Raw genomic sequence first — 25,776 nt, 5'->3', positions numbered from 1 at the left:
GCTTCAGCACTTGACCTTGCTACCACAGGTTGCTTCTTACTTCTCCAGGTGACTAAGTTTCCCCCAACAAAAGTACAGTATCCAGAAGTGGACCTTCTATCCGAAATAGACCCGGCCCAATCAACATCTGTATAAACTTCGATTCTTAATTGATTATTCCTAGAGAAGAGAAGACCCTTTCCAGGACATGACTTCAAATACCTAAGAATCCTATAAACTACATCAAGATGTCCCATCTTGGGTGCATGCATAAACTGATTTTACAACTTTTGGCAAATAGACAAGGTTCACAATGAAAAACATGAGTGACAGGAAAAGAAGAAAATAAGTGAGGCAACAGTTTCCTCATAACAAAAAAAGAAGGGTGGCCCAAACGACGATGCCACAGCAAAATATCCTTCTGAGTACATCCACCTCCTTGCCCACAAACATAGGATTGAGCTTGCACAACAGGGGAAGCACCAGTCTCCAAAATATATAAGCCATTAGTTTCACGACCACTGCCAATCACCCTCCTCGTCACCAAATCCTGAAAGAGACAATGAGTAGGGATGAAGGTGACAAAGCAGTTCTAGGATTTAGTCAATTGGCTAACTGAAAGAAGGTTAGTAGCAAAGTTGGGAACATGAAAGACTGACTTCAAGGGTAAACAAGGTGTAACCCGGATATCTCCCTTACCAGAGATAGAGGAGAAGGACCCAAGGTATGGTGCCGGAGGAGGAAGAGGCCTACAGGGCCGTGGAAGTAGGAGTAGCAGAGGACCCATCCAGGTGAGCTACAATTCGACGAAAGGCAGCAATGTCTTCTTTGGATAGGGAAGATGAATCAGCTTCAGTGACCCCAACATGAGCCTTAGGCCCCTTCTTCCGCTGTCCCTTCAGTCCCCCTGAGGAACCAGGAGAAGGCTTCCCATGAAGATCCCAGCAAAAATCCTTTGTATGCCTAGATTTGCCACAATGGCCACAGAGGAATTGGCCCTTTGTAGAGCCCTTAGCAGCCCCCTTATCAGCTCCCTTAATGGAGTCCTGAGGGGTGGAAGAAATAATAGCAGAATGCTCAACAGTGGAGTTAGGAGTAGTCCCCATGGCACCCCTACGGGTCTCCTCACTCTGTAGATAGCCACAAACCTCCTCCAGTGAGGGAAGACTTGGTCGGCCAAGGATTTGTACTCTAAAAGGTTCAAATTCAGAGTTAAGGCCGCCAAGAAGAAATTGGACCCTCTCTTTCTCAAACAACCGGTGCACCTTGACCTCATCCTCAGGACACAACTGAAGATCTCTATAATGATCATACTCCGCCCACAGGCCCACGACAAGACTATAGTAATCAGAAATGCTTCTATCACCCTGACGCAGGCTGACAATCTGTTGGAGAAGTTGGTACACCTTTGTAGAGTCCCCAACTCTATCAAAGATACGAGCCACACTATCCCAAATGGCCTTGGCAGTCTCTTTGCCCATAAACCTCCTGGCAATCTCAGGCTTCATGCAGAAAAGAAGCCAAGCCATCACAAGAGAATTCTCAGTGTCCCATTTGGGATATCCTTGCTTGGTAGGAAGGGGAACTTTGATGCTACCATTTATGTACCCCATCTTCCCCCTACAACGAAGAATCAATTTCATGGATCGGGACCAATCAAGGTAATTGGTATTGTCCAACTTGACAATGGGAAGCTGCACATTGGGGTTCTCATATGAAAGGACTGGGGAGGATGCAGCCGTAGGGTCTGCAGATAAAGGCAGGTCTGTTTCAACATTTTTGTCACCCATATTGACCCCAAATCAAACACTTGAAGGGTCCAAACAACAGCTCTCCTCAAATACAGCAGTCAAAAAACAGAGGCAAGAACTGAAAAAGGCCTGTAAAACTTCAAACAATCATCAAACTGCAGCGGAATGACAAAGACAAACCTTCTTCAGCAAAAAACGATGCCAAGTAGCCCAGAAAAAACAACCAACAAAGCTCTACTGATGAGCTTTGTCACTTCAAGAACCCCAGCTGACGGAAAAAATTGCAGAACAGGTCTGGCCGAACTTCAGCTTCTACCCTTTGATGCTTCAAATAGGCTTGAGATGATCCAAAGAGAAGAAAAGGGACTTTCAAACGAAGCTACAGCCTCTGGTTGCTCTCCATTTGGATGTCAAACAAACAAGAAACAGCTTTGTGAAGATACCATAAGGTTACCTTCAAGTACCAGCAGAAACCAGGAGATGAAGGCTAGCCCTAGCCTTCCAAGCAACCTTCAAACACCTTCAAACTCCAGGAACAAACAGCTCTGATACCATGTTAGGTTTTAGAGTAGATGAAGAAGAAAGGAAAAAACTCCAAGAGAGCCAAGAGTTCAAACACGATTCTTGGGGTAAATCTGTTATGTCTCAAAACTAGAGACTAACAAGCTTATATTGAAAAGAATGTATAATTACACTGAGGCCCTTGGCCTAATACAAATGAAACATAGAGTACATAAGTAGGGGTTATGTACATATATACCCCTGATACAACTATTCTTAACATACAGGTCAGCTGCCAACTCATGATGCTATGGAAGCGGAGATGTATGGTATCATACAAGGATGGAGGAGAGCAAAGAAAGAAAATATACTCTTAAAAGATGTTTGGTGCTGCAACAAAAACCTATATGATATGTTCAGCCCTAGTTCTCTAACCCCAGTCCCATGGAATATTATAACTAGTTTTTTTGAGTTTGCTGGGAACTTTACTAATATAACAATTAAGTGGTGTGACATTACCACTTATATGTACAAAAATATGTAACCTTTTTGTTTTAAATATGCAGTCTTTTGTCAAAAAAAAAAAAAAAAAGAAAAGGGAATATGAAGACCTAACAATGATATATACGTGTATAAGGAGGTAAAATAAACCGCAAAGTATCTCAATGATGCTCCAATTTTCAGGTGCAGAAAACAACCCCAAAAACAGGGGTGCCTGAAGCTCCAATAGGGCATGAAACAGATGGGTGATTGTATATTCAGCAATGCTATCAACTGATCAACATCAACAGCATATAAGGATATCAACAAAGATCACCATAACCAGTGAGAAAATCATCAAAACAGAGTCCTGCAAGGTAGTAAACCTGCAGAAAGAACATTGCGCATAGGTCCTGTAGTATGGAAGGATATTACCACACTGGAGTCAAACACAGATGGTGCCACAGGAATTTTTATCACACAACCAGTAGGCCAGAATTACTCTTCAGTAGTAGAAACCAGTCATCGACTGTAGCAGCAGGTTTTTGCGCAAAACAGGGGAGCTGCAACATGTAAGATCTGCACCCATTGGTGCTTGTATTCAACAGCAACAGTAATCACATATAAACCCCATTCTTCCATGGTTCTCCACAAGGATTTAAGAAGATAGTTGCAGACTTGCAGCATAGGGTGCTGCCCACCAAGAAACAGAAGAAACTTGAAGAAACTCTCAAAACAGAAAATAGGGATTGCACAAGTATCGATCAAACCTGCTCTGATATCAAGTGACAATATCAAGCAAGATGAGATCAATACCTGCACGTGAAGAAGAAGGAGAAGAGAAAAGAGAGAGAGAACCATAGGAGATAAAAACCCTATCCCACAGTATGCCTTGTGTGTACAATCATGGGTAGGGTACAGCTTTACTTATATTGATTAGGTTATGATTCAATAACTCAGAATACAATTACAAGAATATTAAACTGATATTAACTTTACACCATACACTTCAAGAATACTAAACATCACCAAGTATGGTGAAGGGTCGCCATAGATACTAAATGTTGCCACACATATAACTGAAGTCTTAACAAGCCTAATCTATGGTGGCATGTAGTTGAAGAGAGGGAAACTGGAACGGCCAATGCAAAGGTAATCTGTCTAGTGCATGGTCTGTATTGGCCGCATCATCCCCTCATGTGACTGAAATAGGAGATTACACCTGGTGAAGAGATTTAGGTGATCCACCTTTTGGAGTCTTGAAAGAGCCTGTAGTTTCCCACCGCATGACTAAAAGAAGCGGTAAAAGGATAGTAAGATGAGAAATGTAATCACAAGAGCATGTCCTAGTTTGTACAAAACTATAAGCAGTTTTGTCTTGTAAGTTTGTTGAGTTTATAGAACTTTGTTGACTTGCACTTCAAATGTGAACATAAACAGTTAGTCAACAGATTTAATGAACCAAAACTACTCAATGAAAATAGATCTCAAGTAGAAACAATCTAACTGCACCATGCAAATATTCTGGGCACTGTTCTTGAATTCTTTTTTCCATATTTTAGCACATTAGAAACCTAAATACTTAAGCCTACAGAATTTTAGTATCTTTGTCATGGGAAGCACTGATTGGCTTCTGATTAATTGATGCAGGTGATTCATGTTCTGGAAGTCCTTCTAAAGTTTCTAAAATTTATGGTGTGGTCGGAACAATACAATTACTTGCAGGTAGATTTTTGTGGGATGAAGTAGATTAGGTAAATCTTTCCCTGTTTTCAATTTAAGAGAAGAATGATGGTATGTTTTCTTCTGGTATGGAATTCAATTGACCTTTTTAATGCAAGTATTGTGGAAAAGGAAGTGTTTTGTTTATGTTCATGGTAAGTACATAGTAATGCTCCTTATTATGGAATGATACCTTAAAGTAGTTCAGTGTAAACTGGGGGTGGCGGGTAGGCTGGTTTGGTAATACAGGTAATAAGCCAACACTTGCCCACTGTTTTTTAAATGGGCCAGTAAAGGCAAACTACCACTCTCTTTATTAATTGGGCTAGGTTAGAGCAGAATAGGTGGCTGCATTGAAAAATACAATCTTATTGTGTTTGAACAGGCTGAGCTAGTTGTATGCCTATATGGACGACATAACAAACCCTAACTTGGTCATTAGAAGGGACAAGTGAAACTGAAACCTGCTTAATTGGCCTGGATACAGGGGACGATGGTTAAAGTGCATTAGTTCTGGTCCGCTAGACAAACTGGGCTAGGAATATGTACCTCAATTGTAGACTCTTTTAAGTAATATTAGAGCAAACTGGATGAAGCAGAGCTGCTACTAGAGTGTTGTGTACTTGATGCATTCCCCTCAAACTAACAGGAAATTTTACATGACAGCTATAAGATCATTAGTGATGTATGGAGATGAATGTTATTTGGTAAGGAAAGCATATTAATAAAATTAATGTAGCTAAGATGAGAATGTTGAGATGGATGAGTGGTAAAACTAGAAAATTAAAATAAGGAACGAACGCATTAGAGGTAATTTAGGAGTAGCTCTAAACCTCCAATACATGATAGATTGAGTGAAAGCTGTTTGAGCTGACATGGTCATGTGCAATAAGGGTCTCTGAATACACCAGGAAGGAAGAGTGATATTATTTGGTGATGGAGCTATATGAGCAAGTTGAAGGCCTAAAATGAATTGGGAAAAAATTGGTGAAAAAAGGACTTGCATCATGGAGGTTTGAAAACAAATATGGCTTTGAGTGGAGTTGAATAGCAAAACAAGGTCCGTGTAGCCAACTCATTTAGTTGGGAAGAGGCTTAGTGGAGTTTTGTCATGGCCAATTTTTGTGATGGCATTTTGATTTGATTTATCACACAGGTCCCATTGGGGTGGTTGTTGATGATTTCAATGCAATTTCCAAATTCGAAAATAAATCAACTAATAACAATATAGAAAATAAGAATGTCCTTTTGGCTTCAATTCCCAATCAAGAATTGTGTGATTAGTTTTACTCTGTTGATATGGAAAACATAGTTGTCAAGGCGCCTAGGCGAGTGAGGGGGTCAGAAACCAAGGCGACACCAGAATTTAAGGCGTGACAAAGGCGCCTGGACGCCTAGGCGATGCCTTGACAACTATGATGGGAAAGATATGGGGTTTTCTGTAGTTGCAATAAATGCACCTCCTTCTGATAAATATAGTCTGGGCGGGAACATAGCAAGGAGGTAATCGCTGCAGGCGTCTCTACCATAAAAGATGGTTTTTGACCTTTATCGGTGAGTTTATGTAGGATTTGGATGCTTCCAAATCCTTTCACAGCTTGAGATAATCTGGTGGCAGAATATTATGGAAAACTTCTGCTTCATGGGGATTCAAATCATTTGTAGAGATGGAAACATCTGAGATTGATCCTAGTACTTTTGTTACAGGAACATATGTACTTATAATTACTTCTAGAACGGAAGCTGGCACTTATCTTGGTTTCCCCATTTTCCGAATTACGGCAATGAAGTTTCTGTCCTGTAATGAGGCTTTGAAGCTTTCAACTTCTCAAGAAGTAAGGTTTCTTCAAACCATTAAACTTGTGTAACACGAAATTTTTTTTTCTAAGTTATCAGCCTGTGAACTTGGCATCATTTTGAGCAGAAAAGGGATGAGGCTTACTTCATGTCTCTGTTGCGAACTGTGGAATCCACTCCAGGCTTGTATTATTCATATGAAATTGATCTAACATTGAAGTAAGTACCCGTACCTGTGCAGAAGGTTTTTGCAATAAATCATGCTTTATAGAACAGTATATTGTGCTTTACTGCGATTATTATCTGAGAGATAAGCTGATTTTTATGTCAAGCCTAATGTTGTCAAGATCTTCTGATCATGTCCACCAGCATACAAAGAACAGTCAAATTAACTGACGAGAGGGCAAACAAACCACTTTGGAAGCGAGTGAGTTGGGTGATGATTTTTCTTGTATTTCTTAACCCATTTTTTTTAAAAAAAAAAAAACACATTTCACTGTGAAACCTCTTAGCTAAGCAGGTAAGTTGGGTTATGATGTTCTTGTATTTCTTAACTAAGAATTTTCTTGTCTTTCTGAATTGCTGCATACTTATGCTTAATTTGTAGTCTGATGTCCCATTTAATTTTTGGATGCTTAATTTTGAGTCAGATGTTTTTCTATTGCTTACTTCATTTTCTGTGATTGGAGTACATTACATATTTTTGAGGTTCTAAATATATATTTACCTTCCAGGCTGACCCTCGCTTTGTTTGGAACAAAAATTTGTTGGAAGAGCTTATTGAGTGTAAGGTTAGATGTTGTTTTTGAGCATATATTATTTGACATATGATAATCCTTTTCCATTACTAATGTGCCATGATTTTTCTTGCTGCAGCTTGATCCATTTATCATTCCTTTGGTACAAGGGAGTATCCTACCCCCCCTCTCTCTCTCTCTCTCTCTATGTGTGTGTGTGTGTGGGTGCACAGGGCACACGCGCATGTGGGTGCATCTGCATACATATTATTTTGTTTAGAAAATGGTAGAAATGTCCACAAATTTCAAAATCTTGAAATATTTGAGCTTTGGCACTGATAAAAGGTGAAATATTTATTGATATCAGCTGGAATTGACTAAGATCATATATATCTATTACATGATTTCAATCTAGATCAGATAAAATATGTGGTTTCAGCTATGACCAAACGTGGGACTGAAGTTAAAATTTGATTCAGAGGCTGAAGTACATCCAAAAAGCTGTTTAGTTTCATCAATTATATGGATTTTTGTCACTTAACCAAGCCTTAGGCTTTCAGACTGTACAGTTCACGCTTAAAGATGCTCCAGCAAAAATTACTTTGATCTCAAGAAGGTGTACTCGGCGTTTAGGTATGATGCTCTAGGGAAAATTGATGCATGTTTTTGTAATATGCTTATTTTTTGGAAGCTAATTTGAGTTTGTTTTGATATCATGATATGGTTGAACTTAGGAACAAGGATGTGGAGAAGAGGAGCTAACCTTGAAGGAGATGCTGCTAATTTTATTGAGACTGAGCAATTGCTGGAGTTGGAAGGTTTCAAATCCTCGTTTTTGCTGGTATTATTGCATTTTCTGATTTCCACTTGTTACTTTCATGTTTTAATATTATTACCTTAGAATAAAATCTCTGCAGTGGAACTTTTATTACTAATTTCTTGATTACAGATATGAAATGTACTTATGATTGACTATATCTATGGTAGGATTGTGCATATTGGAATGCGATATCAATACTTAGGGAAGTGGTGCATGTAACTTTAATCAGTATATCTTAAACATGAAGTCAAAGACAAATAGCAGACCATTCGTGACACTTAGTAGAGCCTAATTTTGGTTGCAATATAAAATTGGCATATATTTATGCCTTGACCTTAATAATGACAAGTAACATCTATCTTGTAATCAATTCATGAATTTAAGATCCATTTATGGATAGATAGATGGATTGTTAAACACAAATTGAAATCTCTGCAACCCCTCCCCGTTCTTATTCTATTTTCTGCATTCTTTCTAATTATTTCTTTAATCAGTCTCATAATTTTCATGCTTCTTTCTGAAATTTCAAGCATCTGCCTAATTTGCATGTGTTGCACCTCTTACTTGGTAATCATCTAGAACATTGGTTTAATATATATTATATATCCTTTTTTACCATGAAAAGGTGAATGAATTAATACCACAATTTCCACTGCATTCTTATTGTTATCTATTTTATCAATTTTGGTTTTGGATTCTTAGTAGATTTGAAAAAACAGAACTGATTCCTTCCCCTAGATATGTTTGGATTTGCTATTTTGCAACAGATTTCAATAGATATTTTGGTCTCTATTTAGTAACACTTGTTTAGTATATTCTTATTTAGAGTTGTGTGAGGCGGTCAGGTTTCATAATTTTAACCTTTGGAGTTTCATGGGAATCAAGCTATTGTATTTTTTTTTTTTTTTGGCTTCTTCCAATTTGGATTCCTTGTTTTAGTTAAATGATTGTTTGCATTAGATGGTTCAATGCAAATAAAAGTGGATGCCTAGCATCCTATGGAAACCAACATTTGTTGTGGCAAAATGTTTATAAAGCTTAAACGTAATCATTTTTGACTTGTTTAGAGATGGAAATAATAAAACCTTAAAATCTATTTCTCTTCTTTGTCATATTATAGATTAAAATGAAAAACCTGCTTGTGGCAGAAAAAAGATATAATATAGCTTTAAGCTAATCTACTGTTTTGTCTAACAACTGTCTCTTATGCATGGTTTTCAAGAAAGTACTTCAGCTCTAAATTTAGTATACTTCTTACTTCTCCAAGTGACCGGATTACCACCAATAAAAGTACAGTAGGTTATAGACCTCCTATCACTTTCAACTCCATCCTAGTCAACATCAGAATATTCTACAATATCAATGTGTAATGAGGTTTGTAAACAAAACCTTCCCTAGAGCACCCTTGAGATACCTCATCTAACGACCCAGCCCATCTCTTGGCGTGATATTGTCCGCTTTGGCCCAATGGGCCTCACGGCTTTAAAACACGTCATATCAAGTAGAGGAGGCTACTCTTTATCAATAGCACAGGTTCTCCCTCCCTAGCCGATGTGGGACTAAGTTTGCATCCCCCTCACCGATCTCCCAAACCCACTAATACTAAGCCATCTCTTGGTGAGGACACCTCACTGATCTCCCAGTCTGGCCGGTACTATGCAATTTTCTTGGGGCATTACACCTCAAAATACGCTACTAGTGAATCTGCTTTGGACTTTCCATAAACTAACTATAGCTTCAACTGCAAACGATAGGTCAACCCTGGTGACTGTAATGTAGATAAGCTTACCAATCAACCTTCGATACCTGTGCTTTCAAAATCATTAAACCCTAAGCTTCAGGTGAGGATCCATTGGAGTATCATCAGGTTTAGAAGCCAACATTCTGGTCTCAGCAAGGAGATCTAGCACATACTTCCTCTGAGATAAACCGGTACCCATCATGCTTCAAACAACTTCAATTCTCTGAAAGTATCTGAGAGCTCCCAAATCTTTCATCTGAAAGTGTTTCTACAGATATACTTTGACTTGCTCACTACTTGCTAAGTCTTTACTACAGATGATATGTCATCAACATACACAACTAACACTATCATCTTGGAATTCTGGTGACGAACAAAGATGGAATGGTCAAAATAACATTGTGTAAACCCATAACTAACAACTTTGCTAAATTTGTCAAATCAGGCCTTTCAATTTTGCTTCAGACCATGACTGGCCTTGTGAAGCTTACAAACTTTTTGTGCATTCTTCTCCTGAGGAACTTGATCAGAAGGTTGCTTCATATAAACCCCTTTATGCAAATCGCCATAAAGAAACACATTCTTGATCTCAAGCTAATATAAAGGCCAATCAAGATTCACCAGAAGAGAGATAAGAACACCCACAGAATGAAGACAAACAATAATAGAAAAAGTCTCAAAATAATCAATATATGTTTGAGCGTATCCTTTGGCAACCAGCCGAGCTTTGAAACACTTAATAGTGCTACCAGGATTATACATAATGTCATACACCCAATGACACGTCACAAGTTCCTTACCTGGAGGCAACACAACCAGATCCTATGTCTCATGACTGGAGTATCTCTATCTCAACATCCATATGTATCTTCCATCAGGTTGAGAATGAGCCTCTTGATAGATTTTGAGAACAGAAACCATAGACAAGGCCAAAGCAAATGTACAAAGTGAAGATAGGAGATGGGATACAGATAAAGTTATCAATAGGATAAGAAACAAATGATGTTTGAGTACATGAGCGAGTAGCAAAGAGACACAAGTAAAACAACATGTCACAGAGGAGGTGGTGGAGCTCCAGATAAGGAAGCGGACAGTGGACAGAACTGCAACGACATAGCTTTACCTGGCACCTTAGAATGACGCTGGTACACTTGAAGAGTATTTAGGACCACAAAAGGGGAAAGAAAGAAGAGGAAAAAGAAGAAGAAAATAAGGAGGGAAAGACTGCAGATCGTTAGGGTTCAGAATGCCCAAATCCGTTGCTAATCATATATATATATATATATATGAAAGAATGCTACCCGGTCATGCTCTAGGCGTGGTGACCACACCTAGACACATAACTGCCTTGGGGTGTCTGGAAATGACTGCCTTGCCCCCATGTAAAGGCAGAAATTCCAGGCGCCCCAAGGCGGTTATATGTCTAGGCGTGGTCACCACGCCTAGTACAAGATGTGCTAGCATCCTATTCCCCATATATATTTATAAGATATAATAAAACCAGTAACTACAAGTAGAACCCCTGACTTAAAACTATTAGCACATGAGCCCCTGTCAATAAATTTTAATTGCAAATAACCCCTGCAATATTTTCTTCTTAACAAACAGCAATTATAAATTTCTTATATCAAATTCCTGCTACAATGATGTAGCTGATAGGACTGATTCTGTTATCAATATCTCTTGCTTTCCAAAATATATTATCCTTAAAAGCTCAATCCAACTCAACTTTGAAAGCCAAATCAATACTGCTTTCAAATAGTACTATAATGCGTTATTTTCATCCCAGTTTATTGCATAATTTCTATAACTGGTTTGCAAGTATGATGGAGACTGGGGGGGGGGGGGGGGGGGGGGGGGGGGGGGGGGGGGGGGGGGGGGGGGGGGGGGGGGGGGGGGGGGGGGGGGGGGGGGGGGGGGGGGGGGGGGGGGGGGGGGGGGGGGGGGGGGGGGGGGGGGGGGGGGGGGGGGGGGGGGGGGGGGGGGGGGGGGGGGGGGGGGGGGGGGGGGGGGGGGGGGGGGGGGGGGGGGGGGGGGGGGGGGGGGGGGGGGGGGGGGGGGGGGGGGGGGGGGGGGGGGGGGGGGGGGGGGTGGGGGGGGGGGGGGGGGGGGGGGGGGGGGGGGGGGGGGGGGGGGGGGGGGGGGGGGGGGGGGGGGGGGGGGGGGGGGGGGGGGGGGGGGGGGGTGGGGGGTGGGGGGGGGGGGGGGGGGGGGGGGGGGGGGGGGGGGGGGGGGGGGGGGGGGGGGGGGGGGGGGGGGGGGGGGGGGGGGGGGGGGGGGGGGGGGGGGGGGGGGGGGGGGTTGGGGGGGGGGGGGGGGGGGGGGGGGGGGGGGGGGGGGGGGGGGGGGGGGGGGGGGGGGGGGGGGGGGGGGGGGGGGGGGGGGGGGGGGGGGGGGGGGGGGGGGGGGGTGGGGGGGGGGGGGGGGGGTGGGGGGGGGGGGGGGGGGGGGGGGGGGGGGGGGGGGGGGGGGGGGGGGGGGGGGGGGGGGGGGGGGTGGGGTTGGGGGGGGGGGGGGGGGGGGGGGGGGGGGGGGGGGGGGGGGGGGGGGGGGGGGGGGGGGGGGGGGGGGGGGGGGGGGGGGGGGGGGGGGGGGGGGGGGGGGTGGGTGTTTTGGGGGGGGGGGGGGGGGACATAATCCTTCCTGCTAAATTCCCAATAGATGATTGAAATACCCTTGCCAATCACAAAAATGCATGTCAAATTTTACTGGAGAAGCATTTGGTTTAGTTACTGACAATAAGTGGTTTCCAAGCTTTAGAGGTGTTTGGAGAGAGGGAGGGAGGGAGATCATTGAATCTCATCTCCTTTTTATGCGCATTGGAGAGCTGGAAAGTTAAATTGTGGCTTTTGGTTAAATCAGATGAAGTAATTCCAGTCCTATGTATTTTCCTTATTCATTGATAACATTGATAGCATAGATGGCTATGAAAGTTTGTTTGTATGGTTATTTTTTGTCAATTTGGTGCTCCTTTTTTTTTTGGTGGAACACGTTGGTCCATGGCTGCTACATTACTGGATGAGATAAATGCATTAATTTGCTTAGTTCATCTGGCTCTGAATTATTTCTTCTGGATTAATGTATGGTCCATGGATTGTGGTCTTGTAGCTTAATGGTGTTCATTTCAGATGTCTCCTTCAAAGCTTTTGACACTGCTCTGATCTATTTTCAAGAAAGTACTGCTTTAGTATCCATCATTTTCCTTTCCTTTTTTTTTTTTTTTCCTGGGTTTCAAGTCGATTTTATGATTGCTTTAAACAATAACCTTTTATAATTTTGTGCAATTAATGATAGCAAGACTAATAATTCTTGATTTGCTTCATAAATCTATTTTTTAAACTTTGACCTACAGAATTTTCTGAATTTTGATCTGGAATTTGTACCATAATTGAAATGATCTCTTTATTGATAGTAATATTTCATGTCTTCGTTATTTGTATGGTTTGATCACACCAATCGTATATGTGAAGCTTGATCTGATATTATGTCATGCCTACTTTATCCAATGAGAAGTTGAGAACGGCTGCATATTCAACTTTTTTTTCAAGTGTATATACAGATTGAAATTCTGTTTTGTTTACATTCATATAAAATTAATGTTGAATGCTTGATTATCTGTTTGCAGATTCGAGGTTCAATTCCACTTCTTTGGGAGCAAATTGTGGATCTGAGCTATAAGCCACGGCTTAAAATAATTAATCATGAAGACACAGTATGTAAACTCCTAGCTCTTTGTCCACTGGTTTTCATGATGATCATCCAAGTATATTTATGCATTTCTTTCACTTTTAGCCCAAGGTTGTGGAGCGCCATTTTCATGATCTTACACAACGATATGGAGAAGTCATGGTTGTGGATCTAACTGATAACGTAAGGATCTGTCTGCCGTATTAAATTGCATCATACTTCATCAAGAAACCTGGCCTTAAATTTCATCATATTTTCACGTGCATATGTTGTCTATGTCAAGCCTTTCCATATTTTCTAATTTTTTTGAAGAAAAGGAATGACATCTGACTATGGTTTCTACAGTGAAGGACTGTGTAGAGAGGATTGAATTAGGGTAAGACTTGGATAATCAATGTGATCACCAAGCACTTCTATTTATAATCATAATGAATGAATAAAAAAGATTACAAAATCAATGTGGGACTAAAACGAAATAATAAACACAACTAAGAAAGAAGAAAGGTCCAGAATACCCCTACGGTATTCTGGACATATAACTAACACTCCTCCTCAAGTTGGAGCATATATATCATGTATGCCCAACTTGACTAAGATAGGATGAAACAGCTTGCTACTGAATCCCTTAGTGAACACATCAGCTAGCTGATCAGTAGACTTCACAAAGGGAACACAGACGAGGCCAGCTTCAGGCTTCTCCTTGATGAAATGTCGGTCAACCTCCACATGTTTAGTACGATCATGCTGGACAGGGTTATGAGCAATGCTAATGACTGCTTTATTGTGCATTGGAAGATGGACAGCAACACCAATATCCTGCAATAATCCTCTAAGCCACAGAAGTTCACAAATTCCTTGTGCCATTGTGCGGAACTCGGCTTCAGCACTAGACCTCGCCACAACATTCTGCTTTTTGCTCTGCCATGTGACAAGGTATCCACCCACAAAGGAACAAGAGTGCGAGATAGATTTCTGTCAGGAGAACCAGCCCAATCGGCATCGTATAGGCTTCAACCTTCAAGTGACCATTGGCAGATAGAAGAATTCCCTTTCCTGGAGCAGACTTCAAATACCTCAAAATACGACGGACCGCATCCATATGAGAGGAATATGGATCATGCATGAACTGACTCACCAAACTCACAGCAACTGCAATGTCAGGGCGTGTGTGGGAAAGGTAGATTAGTTTGCCAACTAACCGTTGATAGGCACCCTTGTCAACCGGCTCACCCTCTTTCTCCCTAAGTTTTGTAGTAGCTTCCATAGGAGTATCTGAAGGATGACAACCAAGTAGCCCTGTCTCAGTCAATAGATCAAGGACATATTTTCTTTGAGAAAGAAAGATGCCCTTTGAAGATTGAGCAACTTCTATCCCTAAAAGATATTTTAGGGGACCAAGATCTTTGACCTCAAACTCACGGCCAAGGAGAATTTTCAAATCCCTGATTGCAGTATCATCATTACCAGTGATCACAATATCATCCACATAGACTATGAGAAGAGTAACCTTATCACCAAGTCGTCTGATAAACAAAGTGTGATCAGCATTGCTCTGCTTGTAACCTGCTGAAATCATAGTCTCATGAAATCTGCCAAACCAGGCCCTGGGTGACTACTTCAAGCCATAAAGGGCACGCTTCAATTTACAAACCTTGCCCTTAGTCCTGTCATCAGAGAAACCAAGTGGAATGTCCATATATACCTCCTCCTCAAGCTCCCCATGGAGAAAGGCATTTTTGACATCTAACTGCTGAAGATCCCACCCAAGATTTGCAGCACAAGATAATAACACCTTGACGGTGTTGAGCTTTGCCACTGGTGCAAAGGTCTCCTGATAGTCAATTCCATAAGTTTGAGTGAACCCCTTTGCAACCAAACGTGCCTTATACCTGTCCATCGAACCATCATCCTTCTGTTTAACTACGAAGACCCATCTACAACCCACTGGTTTTTTCCCTGGAGGAAGAGCCACAAGATCCCACGTATTATTTTTGTGTAGTGCTCTCATTTCTTTCAACAGTGTTGTCTTCCACTTTCCATCTATAGAAGCTTCCTGCCAATTTCTAGGAACCGAAACAGAGGAAAGAGAAGATACAAATGCACGAAAAGAGGGAGAAAGAGAGTTATACGAAACAAAATGAAATATGAGATGTAAAGTGCAAGTCTTAGTACCTTTGCGAAGTGCAATAGGTAGGTCGGAAGGAGATGGATTACCAGGAGATGTAGGATCTGTGTCTGGAGCCGGCAATTGGATGGGTACTAGTGCTATAGTGGGATGCAATGCCTTCTTGTGGATCTTCCCCTTGTATAGGTGACCATGTTGGAGTTGTCAATTCTCTTCTGAAATTCACCAATAGTTCTCTGGACCGGAGTCTGCTCCCCCTAAGTAGGAATATTAACAACACTATTTTCTATGGTCTCCCCCTATAAAGGATTCCCATTAGGTGAGGGAGGAACAACCAGAGGTTGTTGGGAAGTCTCCAAAGTAGGATGGGCAGCATCCAAAAGGGGCTGGACAGCAGCCGTGGGTGGTAAAGAGGGTTGGGCAGCCAGAGGCTCCTCAGGTAGAGGAATCTCGAAAGCCACATCTTCACCAGCATTCTCCCCCTGAAGAGGTGGCGAAGAATAATAAGAAAGGGACTCATGGAAAACAACATCCATGCTAACCATGGTACGGCGGGAAGGGGGGGTGGTAACATTCATAGTCTTTCTGGTTTGGAGAATAACCCAAGAAAATACAACGGAGTCCCCGAGGTTCAAGTTTGCTGGGAGATTTAGTATCTCGAGCATAACACACACAACCAAACACCTTGGGAGGCACAATAAAGGAGGAATTACCAATTAAAACATCAGAGGGGCTACGGGAGTGAAGTACCCGAGATGGCAGCCTATTGATAAGATAGGCTGCCGTGATAACCGCATCCCCCCAATATTGGGACGGGACATTCCTCGCAAACATTAATGCTCTGGCCATTTCTAACAAGTGGTGGTTTTTTCTTTCTGCCACACCATTCTGGGCACGGGTATCAACACAACTAGTCTGATGAATGATTCCATGGTCAGCCAAATATTTTTGAAATTGTGATTCTTTATACTCTATTCCATTATCACTTCTCAATATTTTGAGAGTAGCTTGGAACTGAGTTTGGACCATTTTATGAAAGTGTTGAAAGCATGAAAAAACTTGATTTTTTGTGTGCAAGAGATAGACCCATGTGTTCCTAGAATGACAATCAATGAAAGATACAAACCACTAATGGCCAGAAATAGAGGGTTTACGATTAAGGCCCCAAACATCAGAATGCACTAACTGAAAACAAGAAGAACTTCTTTTATTTGAAATAGGATAATTTGAACGTTTCTGTTTGGCCAGAACACACGCTTCACAAAAAAAGTCATCCTTAGTATGTAGGGTGACCAAACTAGGAAATAAATGTGCTAAAATTCATAAAGGGGGGTGACCTAACCTAGGGTGCCACTGGTAGAGTTCAGAAAAGACCATGGAGTTCTGGTATAGTGGAGAAGGTAATGGTGGTGGAGAGAAGCGACCATCATCAAGCAGGTACAGCCCACCGTGCACTTTACCCAATCCAATCGTCTTCCCAGAGGCCAGATCCTGAAACACACAATGAGAAGGAAAGAAAGTAACTTTGCAGTTAAGATCACGAGTAATACTACTAATGGAAAGAAGGTTAGTAGTAAAATTAGGAATGTGCAAAACAGAAGTTAATGGAAGAGAGGAAGTGCAGTTGATGATTCCCTTTCCAGAAATAGATGACAGGGAACCATCAGCTACCTTGACCTTGTCCTTCCTAGAAGTAGGAGAATATCTATGAAACAAACTAGAGGAACCGGTCATATGATCTGTAGCCCCAGAATTTATGATCCAAGGATGGGAGGCTATAGAAACACAATGACCTCCAAAAGGAATACCTGACCGGGCAAAGTGTGAACCTGAATGAGCGGAAGAATTGGCAGTAGCAGATGTAGTAGAGGCAGTAGCAGCGGAAGACCTCAGCATACGTAGGAGTGCCTGTAGATCATCCTGGGATAGACAGTGTCAGTAGTAGGGGCTGTAGTAATAGTCTCAGTCTGATGAGCCTTGGTCTTTATCTTTGTCTTGGTCTTGGCAGCCCTTTTTGCTTCAAAGTCAGTTGGTTTCCCATGAAGTTTCCAACACTTCTCCTTGGTGTGATATGGTTTGTGATAGTGCTCACAAACAACAGTCCCTGTAGTAGAATCACCAAGAGAAGCAGTATAACTAAGTGCAGGAGTGGGAGTAGCAGCAGCCTTGAGAGCAGATCTGTCAGTAATAGGAGGGTGCAACATGGCAGCCCTACGGTTCTCCTCAGATGAAACCAATGCATAAGATTGTTCAAGTGTGGGAAAAGGCTTATGGCCCAACACTTGAACACGAATGGGATCATATTCCACATTCAAACCAGCTAGAAAATCATAGACCCTAATCTTATCCACATGCTTCCTATAGGAAGCAATGTCATCAATTGTAGTAGGGTGAAAATCAGAGAAGTGGTCCAACTGTTGCCATAGACTGCAGAGAGTAGCATAGTATTTGGAAACAGAAAGATCTCCCTGAGTAGTGTGAAGTACCTTCTGTCGAAGTTCATAGACTTGGGCATCGTTGCCAAGCTGCCCGTAGGTTTCCTTGCAAGCATCCCAAATCTGGTCGGCAGTATTTAAAAGAAGAAAATTATGCTGTAACTTTGAAGTCATAGAGCCTATTAGGTATGACATGAGAACACCATTATTGGCAAGCCACTTAGTCTGAGCAGGGCCTTTATCACTGGGTTTCACACTAGTGCCATCAATATGGTCGGTGAGACCACAGCCAGCAATGGCAATGGAGGGTGATCTGGACCATAGAAGGTAATTTGAGCCATCCAGTTTAATAGGGTTAGGTGGAAAACTGTGATATTCTGTCTTGTTGTTGCCATCATGATCCGAAGTAGCTGTGGAGTTGGCTGAATCACCCATACTGGCAGCAGAGAAGTCCACTAATGTCTTCAAATACTGGGCTGAATGAGCTCCCAAAAAATCAGAAACAGCAGCAAGGTAGGATCCCTATATTGATATTGGTCAGGGTTTTGAAAAAAACCCTGATTTGTTGAGATTGATGAAGGGAATAAGAAGGCACCAAACTGCAGAATTATAACCCCAACTGAAGTCAATATAGCCCTTAGAATGGAGGAAATAACCCTAAAAACAAACAGATCCAATAATCAGCAGCAATCCCTAAGATCGATAGTTGTCAGGGTTTTGAAAAAAACCCTGATGATGGTGAAATCGATCTCAAGGAGTCTTCACAAAAAACCAGAACTGTGGAGGCCCAAAGAGCATTCGAATGACTCCTTATAAGTGGAGAAGAAGCATGCAAAAAATCAGAACTAATAGAGAGCCCAATCCCCTAGATCGACAATTGTCAGGGTGAAAAAAAACCCTGATTTGATGAAGATCGATCCTAGGAGGTCTTGAAACAGTGCTGTAAAACTGAGATAAGAACTTGAACCAATAGGGAATACTGCCAGCAGGTTGTGGTCTTCAAAAGTGGAGTTGATTCCTTGTATGAGTAGTAGAAGCAATCCCAAAAAAAAAACTGAAGCTCCAATTTCTGCAGGCTGCAATGGCTGGTTCTTATCGAGAAAAATTAAATATCATTCATGAGGTAATGGGGGCAGCAGCTGGATCGTATGATCACCTCATCAGTGCTGCCCTATGTGACAATACAGAACAAGGGAGAAGAGAGAGGAAGGAGAGGAGAAATCTGAGAGAGATGGAGAGAGAAGAGAGATTGAGATTTAATGATGGGTGGCCCTAATTCGAATTCTGCTCTGATACCATATAGAGAGGACTGAATTAAGGTAAGACTTGGATAATCAATGTGATCACCAAGCACTTCTATTTATAATCATAATGAATGAATAAAAAAGATTACAAAATCAATGTGGGACTAAAACGAAATAATAAACACAACTAAGAAAGAAGAAAGGTCCAGAATACCCCTACGGTATTCTGGACATATAACTAACAGACTGCAATTTTGGGATTCTAATTAGTTTCACTAATTTTATAACCTTACTTGTGACTCATCCTCACAACTCTGTCCAGCTTTGTATCACCATGAAATTGTCAACATGTCACCATGATTTTGATTGCAATATCCTCATTGTTGGGGTTTATGTCAGGACCAAGCTTTATATGTGCTTTTGCTTAGTCTATAAGTACTATTTTTTGTGGCTGTTCGAGATTACTTGTTAGATTAAATTGAATTTTTGCTTTGATGAGCTTTTATCATAATTTTCTTGATTGATTTTCACACCATTATTTTTCTTTTCTTGTTAATCTTTTATCTTTCATTATTTTCTTACTACTGTAGCATGGTGATGAAGGTCAATTAAGTATGGCGTTTTCTGCTGAGGTGCAAAAGCTTCCCCGTGTGAGGTGAATTTTCATGTACATACTTAGGTGCATGTTTCATTCTCTCTCTCTCGTCTCTCTCTCTATTTTTATTTATTAGTTTCATCTCAGTGTTGGGTAACACGATATGGGTAATATTCATAGGACTAAAGAGTTTGTTATTGGTATTGAATGTCAAGGTTTTGATGGTGGTACTAGTTGGTCCTGACTTGATGGAGTTGCTTCATATTTGTGTGGGACTCTGGGTTTGCCTTTTTTTTTATCAGCATATTTACTAAACATTCAAACGGATAAACCGAGCTGGGCTGCCCTTGGTGAGAGTCATGTTAATGCATTTGAAAAGCTTTAGGTGATGAGGAATGTCATACAAAGTCTGGTATAGGTTGATAGAGAATGTACGTACAACCACAGAAACAGGATGAACCAAAAGAAAACCTTGGATCCATTGGGGTCATCAGCATCACCAGTTGATTGGTCTCGCTTATCAATCCCAAAGGTCATGAGAGTTTGCAAAGCGATTCTTATTTTCTTACCTCTTTCATCATGAGTTTAAACATCAAAAGAGTAGTGGGAAACTCACTCACTTTGTAAGGGGCTTACAAGAAGGTTGATACTTGTGATATTCTCCAGTGAAATGTTTGGATTAGTGTCTTCTTCCTTCTGTCAGTCTCCTGTCAAAGAGGACCATGAAATTAGTTGACCATCTGCTTCTCTTTTTATTTTTCTTTGAGCATCGATGTTTCCTTTGTTTATCTGGATCAGTTTACTATTTAAGTTGTTTCTATAATGTGGATTTGGCAAGTTCCTCTTGTTGGGTTGAGGGGCATATACTAAATGGAGGTGTTTTCTTGTTACCATGTTTTTGGACTTTTGGGGAGGACCAGAAGCCTAGACTGTTCCACGACAGGGTGAGCATGACTTCTCATGTGATTGGTTAGATTTCAGCTCAGTGGACACCTTGGCTAGGTGCTGATGTGTTGTTTAGAGAGGTTTCTGCTTAGCTTATTCATCATGATTAGTGTCTGTTCGCTACCGTTTCACCTAAAAGTTCGAACTGTTGGGGAAGGGCAGCACATATGTATACAGAAACACTCCCCCGCATGCGTAGGCCAAGATCCCATGGTCCTTGCACATGGACCACTCACATGGCATTTCCTTCGCGCTGCTCCGTGGGAGAAGAAATGTCAGGAAAACTCTTCTGATGCACTTCCCAGGAGTCGAACACTAGACCTCCCTGCTCCGATACCATGTTTGCTACTGTTTCACCTAAAAGCTCGGAACTGTTAGGGAAGGGCAGCGTAAATGTATACATCAACAGTGTCCCTCCGTGTTTCCTACCATCTTGTGCATGATAGTGTTTCTTAGTGGAGACCCAAGTTTGTGAAGCTCAAGTTTGATGGTGGTTCACTTGGTAACTCTGGTCCTTGAGGAATCGTTGTTGCATTCAGAGATGATAGGGGTATGGTGATCGGAGCCTAATTTATTCCTGTGAGGGACTTAATCCTGATCGTAAAACATGGAAAGTATTTGAACAGATTCTCTGTATGAATAGTGCTGTCAAGCACAATCAGAATCTTCATTTAAGGCTACTAAGTTGAGGACATCAATCCAAAAGATACAAAATTTCAACAGAAACCAACTGTTGAATTCATTTCATAGATGATACAGAAGGCCACAACATTGTGCAATTCCCACTTTTACAGCATCCTGGGAGTCGTGGTTTGAAGATGGTCCTAACCCTTAGCATTTTTGCACAAAGTGGCTGCTCTCAGCCTCGTTAACCTGTTTGCATTTGTCTTTATCTTGAACTCCAAAGTGTCAATGATTGGAGTCACTGTAGGGCATGGATGCATGATTTGATCACTCTCGTATCTCCACCAACAAGCAATTTCATTCAGTGGTTTTAAAAAATTGTAGGCCTGGGAGCTGTCAATTAAAAATATTTTTTGGATGAATAAATAATTCAATTACCAAAGAAAGAAAAGGGGGGGGGGGGGGGGGAAGATACAAGCCAAAATCCAATACTAAGTCCTACCAAAAAGCAGGGACAATACAAAGGGCCAAAGCCCTACCCAAAAAGCGCACAAAAGGAAAACACGTTAGGCAATCCAAGGAACCAAGCCCAGCTCAAAGAAGGCCAACTAACTTGGGTCAATAGGCTCACCACTAAGAGCGGAATTTCTGATATCCAACTTGAAAGGTGAATTCAACTCCGGACAGGCAGGGAGTAAGAAAGGTAGGGACGCTTCTTAGGGAAAGGACGGGAGCTGGGGTTATGGCGACGGAAAGCATGAAGGGAGCTGGCCCATTAGAACCAGAGAGGAAGAGGATACAGGAAAGGGAGCTAGCCCATTAGAACCAAATGGGCCAACTGAAGAGGGACAGGAGATGGGCTGGGCTGTAGAGGTAATGGATAAAGGAGAGGGAGTGGATAAAGTGGGGATCACGACGTTGGAAGGGGGAATCGAGGGGAGAGAAGGTGTAAGGGTTAAGAATCCTTTAGACTTCGATTTTAGGAAGGAGGAGATACCGAGGTGTAAAGGGACAGACTTTGGGGCAGTAGGCTCAGCAGGCTCGGCAATGGAGACTTGCACAGCAGGCGAAGGGTCAGAGGAGACCAGCAGGGAAGAGGCTAGCTCATCGGGGGAGGGGAAGGCTGCATCAATGCAGAGGGAGGCAGTCTGGAGGAGAGAGAATCGGTTTGAGACTGCGGTAGCAGGGGAGACCAATTGCTCAGTGGGAATAGGACGACAGGGAGAGATCGAAGCCGGGAGCTTCTTCCGGCGAGAATTTTGATGGCGCCTTCTTCTCCGGCCACGACTAGGGCTGCGGTGCTCGGAAACTGCCGGAAGAGAAGCAGAGGCTTCGACTGGAGGATTTTGCAGCTCCATGGCAGGGGTTGGACCTTTGATGGAAGAAGGCAGATCAGCATAAGCTTCAGCATTGGCTTCACTCCCAGCATCAGGGCATTTTCCGGTCAAGTGGCCAAAGACCTTGCAAGATAAGCACTGCAGGGGAGTCCAGTCTAGTGAACAGCCTGGTTGAAGGAGAACCCTTCATCGTCAACAACAAGGAAGGAAGCTGGCAGGGGAAAATCCGCCGGAACTTCCACACAGATTCTAGAGAAAGCGAGGCAATCCTGGAGTTTTGCCCTGCCATCGGAATAGAGAGGGTTTCCAAGGACCGAGCCAATTACACTAAGACCTTCCTCACGCCAGAAATGCAATGGGAGCCCAGGGAGAGAGATCCAGAGCGGAAGAGAGCTGAGGTCGAGTCGATTCAGCTAGAGATAGCGGTTCCATTGCCGGAGAAAGAGGGGTTTTCTTCCAACGTTCTAGGGACCTCCAGCCAAAACTCTGTTTTTGTCTTCGTCTTCAGCAAACTTGAAGATAAAGAACCCATTGTCTAGCAGGTATGTATCAAAACGACCCTTAGTTTTCCATTGCTTCGAAATAGAAGCTTTTACAAGGGGGAAGGGGGGTCGAGTACCCATAAAGTGTCCCACTAGACAATGATCCCATTTCTTAGCTTCGTGAAGGAGGAGTTCAGCTTCGTAGTGGGCTGCCTTGGAGCCATTGATGAAAGTAGGAGGGACAAAATGAAGGGGAAAGCTGTCACGGGAGGAGGGGTTTTGGGATGAGAAGAGGGAAGACCAAGGCTTAGGTTCAGGGATAGGGAGAAGGAGGCCCTGGGTAGGCCCTGGGTGGAGAAGGGTTCAGGTGGTTTCTATTCCTCCTCCCAAGCATGATCCTGTTAATTATTTGAAACAATACAAACTGTAGAATTTCATGGCAGTTCTCAGTTTTCCATTCTTTGTTTTACCTATTAAATAATTTTGACATAAGGATGTAAATTAATTTTTGTTGCACTATTACAAAATCAAACTAACATTTTGGATTCTATTTGTCCTGTTTTCTCCCTCAGAAGTCGGGGGATTATTTGAAAGAGCTTAGTTTTTTTTTTAGCTTACATTTGCAGATATGTTTCTTTTGACTTTCATCATCATTGCGGCAATTCAAACCTTGATAATTTACAACTTCTCTATGATCAAATCTCCAAGGACTTCGAAAAGCAAGGGTAATATATGAAACTAATTTTTTAGCATTTCCTGTGTGTTAAATGGCAATAGGTGAGGTATAATTGTTATGAATAATGCTGCTTTTAATTTACTAATGTTTGAGCTGTGCAGATACTGCCTTGTTGACTCAGAAGGAGAAATACTAGCTGAGCAGAAAGGAATTGTTAGGGTTAACTGTATAGATTGCCTGGATCGAACCAATGTTACCCAGGTATTCTTTATTATCTTCTGCAATTTTATGGATTTATTATTCTTTGATCCTTCTGTTTTCATGTGAATTCTTCTATCCAAACCTCTATAAGGACAACATTATGTGTTTATGTATCAATATATGGGGCATCCAACCATTGGTAGACTTGAAATTGTCCAAACTAGACACTAGTCAGATGGTACAATTATCTCATTTGGTTAATCTCTGGCTTAGGGAACATCATTTGTAAAACAGTAGTCTACCTGGCAAGGGTTTTATATTACTCTTTTAAGATTGCAATTTCATTTTGAAGTGAGGTATGCTGTATCTGTACTTTCGTCGGATCATCTTACACATGTCACCTAAACACTTCCCCAGATTTACCTAGCTCGAGAATCACTAAACTCACAGCTGCGAAAGATAGGTGCACTTTCTTCCACTGAGTGCATATCCAAGTTCTGTGAAATTTATGAAAAGTTCAAGACAAGTAAGCAACCTTTCAAGTTTTTGGTTTATGCTATTAAAAAAGCTGCCTTTGTAATTGCACTTTCTACCTTATTGTGGAAATTTCAATCGAATAGTATGGGTTGAACAAGGAGATGAGATAAGCCTGGAGTATTCTGGGACACATGCCATGAAGAGTGACTTCGTGAGGTAACCCTTATCATCCATTTATAACTATTAATATAGTTCCAGCAATATTCACTCATATTTCTTGTAGAATAGATTGTGAATTAATTTGTTCATCAATTTTGATTCATACCTCTTTTGTTCATTATAGTTTGATGAATTTTTCTGTTGTTGTCTATCAGTCTATCAAAAAATGGGTACTGCCAGATTAACCCTTTCACTAAGCTCTTGAATCTGTAATGTTGCAGATTTGGCAGGCAGACTCTGCTTGGGCTTATTAAAGATGGGATGACTGGTCTGTCACGATATTACTTGAATAATTTTCATGATGGCATACGACAGGCAGGTCTCCAGAACATTATGCAATATTTTATTACCTACAAAACATCTCAGTTTTATTTTTATGAGCCATAGCCCAATGTTTTACAGGATGCAATGGATCTTATCAGCGGCCACTACACTGTCAATTTTAATGGTCCTTCCCCATTCCAGATGAATGAATTTGAATCATTCTCGGTATGAAATGTCCTTGTTTGAAATTTTGTTGGTCTTTCCGTACCCCACTGCATTACTCCTGATCAATTTTTATGGGTGAACCAAAACTGCAGTATCTCCCAGTTGCATCAGCTTTATTAGTTGGGGGTCTTACACTGACATCCTTCACCCTTAATCAAGGTATTGTAGTTCTCTGTTATCTTCGTAAATGTTATACGCTAGTAACTGATTAACGAGGTTTTCACGTTTTCTAAATTTTCAGGCGGGCGAAATGCGCAACATTTTGTATCTTCTGTACTTTGGGCTGGTTTGACGGCTGGAGTGGTGGTTGTGGTTAAAGCTAATGGAAGGCAGCTCTGCTCCAGGCCTAGGTTGTGTGGCCTTTTGTGAATTAATTAGGTATTTAACTGTAACTGTTATCTGAAGTGAGATGTATCATCTAGAACTGAGAAATAATCACTACAAATGTGTACAAAGCATATGATATCAAATTGTCTTATACTCATATAGTATATTGTTGAATCTGAGCATGCCAGATCTCTTTCTTTGCAACTAGCACTTCTGCTGCCAGCATTAAGCCCCCTTCCCCAACCAAAAAACAAAAACAGAGAAAATATTACATAACCCCCCTCCCCCAACCAACTAGGTTTGACTTTGTTTTACACTTAGTCTTGTAACCTACTGGTTTTGTAATTCTTTTTCTTATCTCGTAGATCTAGGAAAATATCAAATT

The 25,776-nt window shown here is 41.9% G+C and overlaps 1 protein-coding gene across 5 annotated transcripts in view; it reads left to right on the top strand.

Annotated features, from left to right (window-relative positions):
- LOC122672759 (phosphoinositide phosphatase SAC8) overlaps positions 1 to 25,544 on the top strand; it is a 54,594-nt gene extending 29,050 nt beyond the window's left edge. For 2 of the 5 annotated variants that reach the window (XM_043870238.1, XM_043870237.1), the window contains exons 2-20: positions 4,362 to 4,436; positions 6,141 to 6,268; positions 6,358 to 6,449; positions 6,600 to 6,657; positions 6,965 to 7,021; positions 7,107 to 7,140; positions 7,520 to 7,600; positions 7,702 to 7,808; positions 13,154 to 13,240; positions 13,321 to 13,398; positions 19,610 to 19,674; positions 23,629 to 23,727; positions 23,840 to 23,939; positions 24,297 to 24,405; positions 24,500 to 24,572; positions 24,797 to 24,890; positions 24,978 to 25,064; positions 25,157 to 25,223; positions 25,306 to 25,544. In XM_043870238.1, the coding sequence (XP_043726173.1) occupies positions 4,362 to 4,436; positions 6,141 to 6,268; positions 6,358 to 6,449; positions 6,600 to 6,657; positions 6,965 to 7,021; positions 7,107 to 7,140; positions 7,520 to 7,600; positions 7,702 to 7,808; positions 13,154 to 13,240; positions 13,321 to 13,398; positions 19,610 to 19,674; positions 23,629 to 23,727; positions 23,840 to 23,939; positions 24,297 to 24,405; positions 24,500 to 24,572; positions 24,797 to 24,890; positions 24,978 to 25,064; positions 25,157 to 25,223; positions 25,306 to 25,433 (1,619 nt within the window). In that variant the 3' untranslated portion in view covers positions 25,434 to 25,544. Of the gene's footprint in view, positions 1 to 4,361; positions 4,437 to 6,140; positions 6,269 to 6,357; positions 6,450 to 6,599; positions 6,658 to 6,964; positions 7,022 to 7,106; positions 7,141 to 7,519; positions 7,601 to 7,701; positions 7,809 to 13,153; positions 13,241 to 13,320; positions 13,399 to 19,609; positions 19,675 to 23,628; positions 23,728 to 23,831; positions 23,940 to 24,296; positions 24,406 to 24,499; positions 24,573 to 24,796; positions 24,891 to 24,977; positions 25,065 to 25,156; positions 25,224 to 25,305 lie in introns of those variants that run through there. The other 3 variants (XM_043870239.1, XM_043870241.1, XR_006334473.1) reach the window with 3 other exon arrangements.
- Positions 25,545 to 25,776: the final 232 nt, after the last annotated feature.

Source organism: Telopea speciosissima, chromosome 8, assembly GCF_018873765.1.
Source record: "Telopea speciosissima isolate NSW1024214 ecotype Mountain lineage chromosome 8, Tspe_v1, whole genome shotgun sequence".
In the NCBI taxonomy this organism is placed as follows: Eukaryota; Viridiplantae; Streptophyta; class Magnoliopsida; order Proteales; family Proteaceae; genus Telopea; species Telopea speciosissima.
This window is presented reverse-complemented; position numbering and strand designations above follow the sequence as displayed.